General features: G+C 40.4%; 1 protein-coding gene across 4 annotated transcripts in view; it reads left to right on the top strand.

Moving 5' to 3' along the window:
• MYH10 (myosin heavy chain 10) overlaps window positions 1-12,979 on the top strand; it is a 955,741-nt gene that overhangs the window by 256,290 nt on the left and 686,472 nt on the right. For all 4 annotated transcript variants that reach the window (XM_069200300.1, XM_069200299.1, XM_069200302.1 and 1 more), the window contains exon 10: window positions 11,658-11,756. In XM_069200300.1, coding sequence (XP_069056401.1) covers window positions 11,658-11,756 — 99 coding nt within the window. The remainder of the gene's footprint in view (window positions 1-11,657; window positions 11,757-12,979) is intronic.

The following is a 12,979-nucleotide window of genomic DNA, read 5'->3' as shown; positions in this document are numbered from 1 at the left end:
CACCCCTCCCACACAACACCAGTGGGGGGGAGGATACATCAATATTACGAAGCATGGGACAAGATAACTACAGATACATGGGTCCTAGCAATTATCCAACATGGTTATTGCATAGAATTCATGCAATTCCCTCCAGACATACCACCAAAATCACAAAATTTATCAAAATACCATTCACAACTTCTAGAGATAGAAGTTCAAGCACTACTGCAAAAAAATGCAATAGAATTAGTACCAAGCACACAAATAAACACAGGAGTTTATTCACTGTACTTCTTGATACCAAAAAAGGACGAAACACTGAGACCAATTCTAGACCTCAGGGTAGTAAACACATTCATCAAATCAGACCACTTTCACATGGTCACACTACAAGAAGTGTTACCATTGCTCAGAAAACACGACTACATGACAACCCTAGACCTCAAGGACGCATATTTCCATATACCAATCCATCAATCACACAGGAAATATCTAAGGTTTGTATTCAAAGGAATACATTACCAATTCAAAGTATTGCCTTTTGGTTTAACAACCGCTCCAAGAGTATTCACAAAGTGCCTAGCAGTAGTCGCTGCACACATCAGAAGGCAGCAAATACATGTGTTCCCGTATCTAGACGACTGGCTAATCAAAACCAGTTCGCTCACACAATGCTCAAACCACACAAATCAAGTCATACAAACCCTCTACAATTTAGGGTTCACCGTCAACTTTGCAAAATCAAACATTCTGCCAAGCAAAGTACAGCAATATCTAGGAGCCATAATAGACACGACAAAAGGAGTAGCAACGCCAACTCCACAAAGGATCCACAATTTCAACAGGGTCATTCAACACATGTCTCCAAACAAAACAATACAAGCAAGAACAATACTACAGCTCCTAGGCATGATGTCCTCATGCATAGCCATTGTCCCAAACGCAAGACTGCACATGAGGCCCTTACAACAGTGCCTAGCCTCACAGTGGTCTCAAGCACAGGGTCACCTTCTAGATCTGGTGTTGCTAGACCGCCAAACTTACCTATCGCTTCTATGGTGGAACAGTATAAATTTAAACATAGGGCGGCCTTTCCAAGACCCAGTGCCACAGTACGTAATAACAACAGATGCTTCCATGACAGGGTGGGGAGCACATCTCAATCAACACAACATAAGAGGACAATGGAACATACATCAAACAAAACTGCATATAAATCATCTAGAATTATTAGCAGTTTTTCAAGCACTAAAAGCTTTCCAACCAATCATAACCCACAAATACATCCTTGTCAAAACAGACAACATGACAACGATGTATTATCTAAACAAACAAGGAGGAACACATTCAACGCAGTTAAGCTTGTTAGCTCAAAAAATATGGAAGTGGGCAATCCACCATCAAATTGGTCTAATAGCACAGTTTATTCCGGGGATCCAGAATCAGCTGGCAGACAATCTCTCTCGAGATCACCAGCAAGTCCACGAATGGGAAATCCACCCACAAATTCTGAACACCTACTTCACACTCTGGGGAACACCACAAATAGACTTATTTGCAACAAAAGAGAACGCAAAATGCCAAAACTTCGCGTCCAGATACCCACACAAGCAATCCCAAGGCAATGCCCTATGGATGAACTGGTCAGGAATATTTGCTTACGCTTTTCCTCCTCTCCCTCTCCTTCCTTACCTAGTAAACAAATTGAGTCAAAACAAACTCAAACTCATTTTAATAGCACCAACGTGGGCAAGACAACCCTGGTACACAACACTGCTAGATCTGTCTGTAGTACCACACATCAAACTGCCCAACAAACCAGATCTGTTAACGCAACACAACCAACAGATCAGACACCCGGACCCAGCATCGCTGAATCTAGCAATCTGGCTCCTGAAATCCTAGAATTCGGACACTTACAACTTAGCCAAGAGTGTATGGAAGTCATAAAGCAGGCCAGAAGGCCATCCACTAGACACTGCTACGCAAGTAAGTGGAAAAGATTTGTTTGGTACTGCCATCATAATCAGATACAACCACTAGAGGCAACTCCAAAACATATAGTAAATTACTTGCTCAATTTACAAAAAGCAAAGCTAGCCTTCTCTTCTATTAAAATACACCTTGCAGCAATATCTGCATACCTGCAAACTACATATTCAACTTCCTTGTATAGGATACCAGTTATCAAAGCATTCATAGAAGGGCTTAAAAGAATTATACCACCAAGAACACCACCTGTTCCTTCATGGAACCTAAACGTGGTTCTAACAAGACTCATGGGCCCACCCTTCGAACCCATGCACTCTTGCGGAATACAATTCCTCACCTGGAAAGTTGCCTTTCTCATCGCCATTACATCTCTAAGAAGAGTAAGTGAAATTCAAGCGTTCACAACACAAGAGCCTTTTATACAAATACATAAAAATAAGGTCGTCCTACGACCTAATCCAAAATTTTTACCAAAAGTTATTTCTCCATTCCATCTAAATCAAACGGTAGAATTACCAGTATTCTTCCCACAGCCAGATTCTGTGGCTGAAAGAGCACTACATACATTAGATGTCAAAAGAGCATTAATGTACTACATTGACAGAACGAAGAACATCAGAAAAACTAAACAGCTATTTATTGCATTCCAAAAACCTCATGCAGGTAACCCAATATCAAAACAAGGTATAGCCAGATGGATAGTTAAATGCATCCAAATCTGCTACCTTAAAGCAAAAAGACAACTGCCCATTACTCCCAGGGCACATTCAACAAGGAAAAAAGGTGCTTCAATGGCCTTTTTAGGAAACATCCCAATGCAAGAAATATGTAAGGCAGCCACTTGGTCTACGCCTCACACATTCACCAAACACTACTGTATAGATGTGCTATCCGCACAACAAGCTACAGTAGGTCAAGCTGTATTAAGAACTCTATTTCAGACAACTTCTACTCCTACAGGCTAAACCACCGCTTATGGGGAACTAACTGCTTACTAGTCTATGCATACCATGTGTATCTACAGCGACAGATGCCATCGAACTGAAAATGTCACTTACCCAGTGTACATCTGTTCGTGGCATCAGTCGCTGAGATTCACATGGACCCACCCACCTCCCCGGAAGCCTGTAGCAGTTCAGAAGTTACCTTCAATTTTGTACATTTGTATATATATTACTTAATCCTTTAATAGGTACATACTTACATTTTTCATTGCGCGGGCACTATTACTATAGTACAACTCCTACCTCACCCTCTGCGGGGAAAACAATCGAAGATGGAGTCGACGCCCATGCGCAATGAGCACAGAAGGTGGAGTCACTCGGTCCCGTGACTCGAAAACACTTCTTCGAAGAAAAACAACTTGTAACACTCCGACCCAACACCAGATGGCGAGCTCATGCATACCATGTGAATCTCAGCGACTGATGCCACGAACAGATGTACACTGGGTAAGTGACATTTTCATTTGGCTCTGAAGTAGATCAAACTCTGGAAAAGATTAAAAAAGACAGAGGTAGCCAAATCTGTGAGGGCACTTCAAACGCCCACTAATCACTGTTCCTTTCGAACACCTACATATAAGCAGGGCAATAAACAATCCATGTCAGACCCATTTACCTCTTCTATGCAGCACCATCCAACCTCCCCTTCAAGAGGATTCTATAGAGGCACATATAGGGGCAACAATTCAAAGGGGTAAGGGAAGGCGCCTCCACTCACTCTCCCCCTCACATCAAAACAGTGACTGTCTTCTCATTCCCCCGATCATTCAAAACCTGTTGGGGGACATTTACAACAGTTTTTCACAAAATGGCAAAACATAAGAACAGATCACTGGGTGTTGGAACTGTCAGTAGTTCCCACTAGAAGCTCCCCCTACACCCAGACATTCTGTCAGAACCATTGGGAAATCGGGCACCCAAGTCCCAAAGATCTCAATCTTGCAATTTGGCTCCTGAAGTCATAGAGTTTGGATATTTAAACCTGCCTACAGAAAGCATGAAGATTCTTAAAAAAGCAAGTAAGCCTATAACTAGAGCATTCTAATCCCCCCCCCTCACATCAAAACAATGACTCTCTTCTCGTTTCTCCCAATCATTCAACACCTGTTGGGACATGTACAACAGTTTTTCCCAAAATGGCAAAACATAACAACATATTACTGGGTGTTGGAACTGTCAGTTTCCCCAAGAAGCTCCCCCTGCACCCGGACGTTGTCCGTCAGAACCATAGGGAAATTCAGGCACCCAAGTCCCAAAGATCTCAATCTTGCGATTTGGCTCCCGAAGTCCGAGTTTATATATTTAAACGTGCCTATAGAAAGTATGAAGATTCTTAAAGAAGCACTTAAGCCTACAACGAGAGCATGCCATGCTGCCAAATGGAAAAGATTTGTTTTCTATTGTGAAAAACAAATTGACATCTTCAATGCAGCTATTCAAAATATTGTTTGCTATTTGCTTCATTGCACACTTGTGAGTTAGCGTACACATTAACATGACCGCACTTTGCAGCAGTAGCTGCATATCTACAAAATAGACAACATTTACCACTGTTCAAGATACCTGTGATTGAGGCATTTATGGAAGGCCTTAAAATAATAATTCCACCTAGAGTGCCTCCAGGACCAACATGGAACACTTATATTGTACTTACTAGACTAATGGGACCAACTTTTGGACTATTACATAACTGTCCAATTCAGTTCCTTTCATGGAAGGTAGCATTTTTAGTAGCAGTCAGTTCACTAAGACATATGATTGAGCTTCAGGAATTAACCTTAGAGGAACCTTTGTTCCCAATACATAAAGATAGGGTAGTTCTAGGTACACATCCTAAATTTCTTCCTAAGGTTGTCTCTACTGTTTACCTAAATCAATTGGTTGAATAAGTGTTTTTCTTCCAATAACCTGAATCAGTTGCAGAAAGAGCTCTACACACTTTAGATGTTAAAAAGGCATTAATGTATTATATTGACAGAACTAAAGAGTTTTGCAAAACCAAACAACTTTGTTGCTTTCTGAACTCCACACACAAGAAGGCTATATCTAAAGCAGGTATCTCAAGATGGACAATTAAATGTATCCAAACCTGTTATGCTAAAGCTAAACAAAACTGTACCCATAACTCCTAGGGCACACTCAACTTGTAAAGTAGGTGTATCTATGGCATTTTTTGGGTGATATACCAATTGCTGAATTTTTTAAAGCAGCCACTTGGTCGAATCCACACACTTTCACGATACACTATTGTGTCGATGTACTAGCAAGACAACAGGCAAAAGTTGGACAGGCAGTATTTTGTACTCGTTTTTTTTTTCAACAACTGCAACCCCCACGGGTTAGCCACCACTTTTCTGGAGGGCACTGCTTTACAGTCTATGTAGAGCATGTGTTTCTACAGCCACACATGCCACAGAACGGATTATGTTACTTACTCTATAAGCATCTGTTTGTGGCATGTAGTGCTGTAGATTCACATGCGCCTGCCCTCCTCCTCGGGCAACCGTGGCCATTGTAGAACTTTATTACACTTTATTTGCATGGACATCTTTACTAGACACCTACACACATTCCATTCTCACCTGACTGCTAGAAAACAATCTAACAAAGGAGTTGATGCCCATGCACACTATCAACGAGAGGAGGAGTCACACTGCCTTGTGATTCCAACAGCTTCTTCAAAGAAAAACAACTTGCACACATCCGGACCCAACACTAGATGGCAGAAATATGCAGAGCATTTGAATCTACAGCACTTCATGCCACGAACAGATACTTACAGGCTAAGTAACATAATCCTTTTCTACAAAGGCATGGGATTTTAATGCCAGATTTGTTCATGAGGCTGCAGGACCAGGTGACAGAGGTTCACAGTCTTTTAATTATCAACCCTTAGTGACTTCTACTGGCCCAAGAGAACACAGAGGCCTGATGCTGCTTCCCTATTCGCTCGACCATGACCTCTGTAACACATTTGAATGGGCTGCACAATGGAGTCTTATGATCCCCACTATTGTTGGAGGGGCCGGTCTATCTATTATCGACTTTATATGCTAGTCTGAGCTTGTCAGATTATATTAATGATGGGGTGGTCATGCCCACCCCTTTTAATGATAACCCCCTTTTTTTTTTTTTTTTTTTTTTTAACATTTGCATGCTTGGTGCGATGTCCTTGGGTTGTTGCTGTGTAAGGTTCCAATATACTTCAGAGAAATGAGGGGCTGAGGCTTGTTTGGAGGTCTACAAACCTGAATGATATTCAGCGTTGGCTCTGCATTGATCATTTCATCCTGCATTTCGAATGTCTCATATCTACTTGCAATCCTGTTTATAGTGTAGATACTTTCGTTCTCTTAGGTCAGGCCATTAGATCCTGTCTACTGAAACCACCTGTTTGTAACAAGAACCCTAATCATTCTTGGTTTGACAGGCAATTTAGGGACCTGGAGGGCGATCTTTGGACGCCTATTGTCACCTGCTTTGCTAATGTTGCTGGCAAAAAAAAACATTCCGTAGTCTCAGCGTTCAGTTACTATTGTGCCTATATTCAAAAAAGGCAAAGGGCCTCCCCTAGTTGTTATAGCCCGATTTTCCTAAAGAATCATGTTTTGGTCTACTGAGAAGCACATTTTTTCTTATGTCCAGTATGGTTTCAGGACTGCCCTGGGCAACCCAGAGCATTGTCGTCACTTACACCTGCTAATTAGTAAATATACCTTTGGGAAAAAAGGCCACGTCTAGCTTGCTTTTATGATCCTGGCCAGTGCTTTCAATAACATGGTCTGGTCCAAACTCTGGGAGATGCTGAAGCTAAGGGACTGGATCATGGCATGGTGTCATTTTAAAGAATTCTTCATTCAGACTTAAATGCTACTGTTAGATATGGGCCTAACAGTGAATGTAGTGAGATTTGACCTGGGCCGAGGTGTAAGGATGTGTTTTAGCACCAATTTTATTCCTTATATATGACCCGGATTCTAACCTGGTTATTATGGGAAAGAACAAACCAGTTGCGGGTGGACAGAGCGTCCTTGTCCTCCTTTTTGCAGACAGTGCTGTTCTATTGTCCAGAACACCCAATAGTCTTCACCAACTTTTAGATATTTTTGTAAAGTTTTATGAAGAACCTAGACATGCCTACTAACTCTGTCTTTTGTTATGGCTTGTTGCCCCAAAAATATGAAGCTGCAGACTCTAGCGTTGCAGTAGGTCCTCATTCCAGAATGCATTATTTTTCATACCTGGGGGTAACAGTTGACTCCCAGGGGACTTGGGGCCTCTGTTTGTTAGAAACAGAGGACACTTAAGTTTTGCAACTCAAATGGTTCCCTTTATGTTCTTGCCTCTGAACTTGGCAATAAGCCTATTGCACCCATTGTGGAGATTTATGAACAAAAGTGTCTACCAGTTATAACATATGGAGCTGGCTGGTGGGGCTAGGAGGGAACCAGGTTCCTGCAGGGAGAGGAGAACAGAGTATGCAGACGAATCATTTGCGTTTCGCCAGGATTGTCTACGTACATTGTACATGAGGAACTTGGTATACCCTATGTATCTGACAAAATTAGTATGGCTCCATTGATGTTTTGATGTTCAGTTTGGAAAAAGCCTGAAGCCTGCCTGAATGAGAGGATTATTTTGAACTGTCTGTAGTGTGAAAGGAGCCTTTGTGTTCCATGGTTTTCATATCATGGACACCTGTATCAAGTTAGGCAGACCAGATATATTTTTTCAGCCTGCTAACATTTCATGCAGTGATAAAATCTGGCTTAATGCCAGAATCGGGCACCTTAAATGGTTGGAAAGAGAACTGGAGCTAAAGAAACCAGCCAATAGCGAGTATCTGTCATCCCAAACCATGTCGGGCTGGAGCCATATCAGAAGTGGATTCCAAAATCACAGGACAGGACCCTATTGACTAGATTCAGACTGGCACTGATTAGGAGTCAGCTTTTGTTCCCGCTGGGCCTCTGTAATCAGAATTTTATCCTGGTATGCCCTTGTGACAAACACTCTTTGCAAACCCTGTCACATTTCGTATTTTTCTGTTGATCTCATTGTAGTTTTATCGAAAGGTTTTTAATTCTACTCCTTAAAGGTGCCTTGATTAACAAGTACGCTGTGGCCCTCTTATTTCTCCAAAGGCTTCTCTCTGTAGAAGTATGTCTAGGTGTGGCCACCTTCTTGAAGTGTGCCCTCCAGCGTAGGCAATCTCTCTCACTGCAGCCGTCTCGATTTTAAACTTGGTGTTAGTTGAGTTGTTCTTGTCAACATGATGCATGTTTTTATTATCTTGTTTGCTCTCTGCACTTTGTTCGATAATTTTGGCTTTTAGGCTTCGACCCAATTGTAGCAAGAAGCCTTTGGATGTTATTTTGTGATTTGTAACATTTCTTTGCTTTATTACATTTTTAAATGTTTTTTTAGGTCGATCCTAGACATTTGTATGCACTGCTCTCTCAACATGCTGTAATCTACGCTGTGGGCTTTAACCAAGCCTATCTCACGCTCATCAGTTTAATTTGGTCCTTGGCCTACCTTTCAAAATTCTCTTGATTTTGTAGGTAAATTCTTTACATTTGTCCTGCCTTGATGCTGTTTTGTTACTGCCTCGGAGACTGACCCTGTTATATGGATTATTGCATGATCGGCCATATATCGTATTGTGGCGTACTACTTTTTTCTTTTGCCTGTCTGCTTCACCCAAAAAAACCTCTCCCACCATTCAGTGTCTTTTTAAGCTCTCTCCATGGCTGGAACTTTTGTTTTACAGGTGGGAGTAGTTTGCGTTTTTAAGGGCCTTGTTGGTAATATTATTACAGGTGGTCTGCTAAGCCTGACAATGTGTAAGGCACTATGTCCGCTAGGGGCTAAAAATATGGTTAAACCATTACTTTTTGCCATTGTGTTTTCGTGTGGTTATGCCATCTAGGGGCTGACTGTGGCTACATGACTGTGCTTCTTCCAAATGATGTTTTTATTGTGGTGTTTTGAAGGGGCTGTTCTGAGCATTACAGTCAAGATACTACAATATTACCCCCATAATGCTTTGCAGGGCATTCCTTTTACAAATAATCTTTGCCCATAACTCACTGTGTGGTGACCATAGGACAATTGAACCGCCATCAAAATGTTCAGCCTGATGTGCTCTTTCTGTCTAGGTCACAGCTAGGTCCCCACACGAGGTTATGGAGGACCCCAGAATAACACCTCCCACCATTCAGTGCCTTTTTAAGTTCTCTCATGTCTAGAACTTTTATTTTACAGCTGGGAGTAGTTTGTGTTTTAAGGGCTTTCTTTGTAATATTATTCTAGTAGGCCTGCTTGGCTTGAAAATGTGTAATGCATTATTCCCTCTAGGGGCTAAATATATGGTTAAACTGCATTACATTCTGTCATTCTGTTTTCATGTGGTTATGCTCTCTAGGGGCAGACTATATGGTTATGTGACTGTTTTTCGTATTAATGCTTTTTTTATTGTGGTGTCGCCTAGGGACTGTTTAAAGCATTACACTCTAATGCCAAGTCTGTGATGGAATGTACAAACACAAAGCTTATTTCTGATAAAGGTTTTTATTGCGTTTATATGATGATTGTATATGTTTTATTGATCTGTCCTTATTGCAATTATGACCACAATTCATGCCAGCGTAACATCCTTATTACACTACAACTGTTTGAACAATCTTGATATGTTTGGGTGACCCTTCTAGGTGGACACCAGTGGTTGCACAATGTCAGCTATGGTGTGTTCCATCTGCCAATGTAATGTACTGCATGGCTAAATACGTATAAGGTCCCAAAAGTGAGATCCATTGGTTATGCCAATGCTTGTTGTATGTATGTGCTTTTATGGTTCTGTATCTATGAACAGAATAAAGTAATAAACAAAAGAGAGAACGTTTTCATGTTTATTGTGTCCTTGGGAGAAATAGGTACAACCCCACTGCAGCACAAACCCTTTAGCTGCCAGTTTACAGTACCACATTATGGAGAAGGGAAGGGAATTGTCTACAGTTGAGGTTCTATTTGTGTCCATATGTTAATGCTTTCAGAACTTGCAATCATGGGTCATTAATTCAAAGTCTTTATTATTAGGGCGAGTGCTCTAAATAAATGTTGTAAGCTCAAATTGCACTACTGACAGTGTCACCTGCAAAAAAAAAAAAAGAAAGTGTGTACACGTTTGCAAAGGTTAACAATACGAGCCTACCTATAATGCCTCCAGAATGCTCTGATTAGATGTACATAATTACATAATCATGATTATTTGCTTTCAAAATATAATGTTCATGTTTTGCTAAATTACTGTGAAATTCTAGGTACCATTTCTTTGAAGCATCAGTCAGTAAAATGTGTTGATGCATAATCGTATTTCCAAGTAAATTCATAATGGAAAATCACTGTAACCAGTTTTAACCAGGTTATAAATAAACAGGCATTGGCAAAGCCAATAGGTCCGACATTGATGGACAGTCTTGTGGTGTTGTCAGTGCATGGTTTGTTTTGATGTGGCTTTTGTAAAACTATATTGTTGTAGGAGCTGCCGGGCCCTCACCATTGTAACAAAGACTGGCAAAAAAAAAAAGCACACATTGCCACAGTAGTTCCTGGCACAGAACAAAAATACTTTGTGTGCCAATATGCGCCTTGTGAAAGGGCAGATTGCTGTTACTCTAAGTGAAACCAGCCAACATATGGATAGGGAGAGTGAGAGAGAGAGAGAGAGAGAGAGAGAGAGAGTTTTAATAAAAACAAAAGGTCTTGGTTAGCGCCTGACCTAGTTAGGGGCTCATGTCTTGAAGGAAGTATAAAAGTGCACCCATGGTGTATGTCTTTACATTAGTACAGATTTACATACTTCATGAATTCACAAAAATTTACAGAAATAGACTAGGAAATTGTACTCCTAGAAATTATTTGTGAACTGTATTTTCTGATGAGCTAATATGCATGTGTAGATTTGCTCATGCAAAAATATGTTGAGCATTTACTTTCCCTCTAACCAATTTTTGCTTCCCTGGAGGAAGTTTTACTTCTTCCCTTGTCAGGAGTAAATTTCCAACCTTTGTCAGTATGGGAAAAAATTAGAGAAGAGCTAATGAACACCCTTAAAACATGCAAGTTAGTAGGTTTGCACATACTCAAAAGGGCATCTCAGCCCTGGAACTATTGCTTACTGCTTCCACCAGCCTCAGGATGTAGATCTGTGGAAAGATAGCGAAGTAAGGAAAATGTTACTAAAGTACTAGCCGTGGCATAATCGGAATCCATTATCAGAGCTCTTACATAAATAGTTTGCAGCAATAAATTGTGCCACATTTTACCAAAGGGACAAGGTTTTTTACAGTTTCAGTAGATTTATGAAGCAACCTTTCTCATGGACAAGTAGATATTTTATTAAATTTCACACCTCTGCTTCTAATGCTTTATTCAACCCAGATGTTGATCTGTTATAAATCCAACGTTTTCTGGTGTATATTGTTTAACTTGTTGAAGTTAAATCAACCTCTAATTTAATTTCTTATGTTCTTTTCAAACGTTTCAAGAATCATACTCAAGATTGTTTGCCCTTGTCCAGTCTGCCCGCTTGCTAGAATCTTTGTAGTGCGTTGCACTGTATTTTAAGCAGCAGCCTATTACTTAAACTGTTTTGATATCCATGACTTGGAACTTCAGATCTGCTAGAAAAGTCTCGCGCTATTCGTCAAGCTAAGGATGAACGCACCTTCCACATCTTCTATCAGCTCCTGTCTGGATCAGGCGAACACCTTAAATGTAAGTTGTGTCTTCTGTCACATGTAATTGTGCGTACGTTTGTGCATATTTGTTGAGCCTTTTGTCTGTACATTTATTTCTGCCTGTTCAGTGAAAGACTGTTTAATGTAATTTATCTGTAATTTTCCTCAGGGAGTTTGAGGCCACCTTTATACTTGTGAACTGCCAGCAATGATATCTTTTTGGTGAAAGTTTCATTTACAATTCCTCTACTAATTTAGAGTTGATGACCTAAAATATGTTCTTTCTTGAACACTGACTCTATTTGCAAGCCAAAATCTAAGGAAATTCATTTGGTAAAACAAGTAGGTTATACTAATCGGTTGTTCCATTGCCTACAACATGAAAGGCCTCTAAACACATTGTGGAGGCATCAATTTTTTACTATGACAATGACCCATTATGATGATGCTGACAGTAGTAGTATTTGGGCCCAGACTCTCCCCCATAGCTATTGGTACCAACTAAACCCAATCATTTCTGAATGCTAGACACCGAGGGAAGTCCAGAGTGGTGTGACTTCTCAGGGTACCTTGATATTTTCTTACACAGGATGCTATGCCAACCTCAAACTTTGACTAAAATCATTCATTTTCCTCACTTTTCTGTGAAAAAAAGTTTTGGAATCTGTGAGGATCCATACAATTCCTACCAGGCTAGCATTTCCACACTTCTCCTGCTAAAACTGGGCCTATTGCCTATGAATATTTGAAGGGATGAGGTAAAGAGCAAGTATTTCATGTTATGAAAGCACTGGTATGGACATTAGGCACAAATTAATGCTTCACGTCCTAATTGACGTGCAGGTTACAAAAAGTTTGAGATGTGGGTTGAGTTTGAGGTGTGGGTGACATGAATCTGGTATGTGGCACTTCTTCCAGTGATGCTACAACTGGTCGTATCTTTGACTTAAGGTGTAAAAATATTATCTGCAAAGTGCTACATTATTAGCCTAAATGCTGTCCTTAATGCGACCTTGTAGTTATATTGAATATTTTTTTCTTAAAATATTTTTTCCATGACCTACTTTTGTGATTTAATTTTTCATGTAACGTTTCAGCGTTTAACTAATATTGTTGCAACATTTGCATTTGTTTATGCCTACCTTTAAAGTTATCAGGACTATAATGTTCATTGATTGCTTCTGAAGTGAAGTTGGTGAAATGGTTTTTGAGGTTGAAGGGTGATTTCAAGGAGTGAGTTTCTTGCAGGAGTCTGATCTT

Source organism: Pleurodeles waltl, chromosome 7 (assembly GCF_031143425.1).
Source record: "Pleurodeles waltl isolate 20211129_DDA chromosome 7, aPleWal1.hap1.20221129, whole genome shotgun sequence".
In the NCBI taxonomy this organism is placed as follows: domain Eukaryota; kingdom Metazoa; phylum Chordata; class Amphibia; order Caudata; family Salamandridae; genus Pleurodeles; species Pleurodeles waltl.
This window is presented reverse-complemented; position numbering and strand designations above follow the sequence as displayed.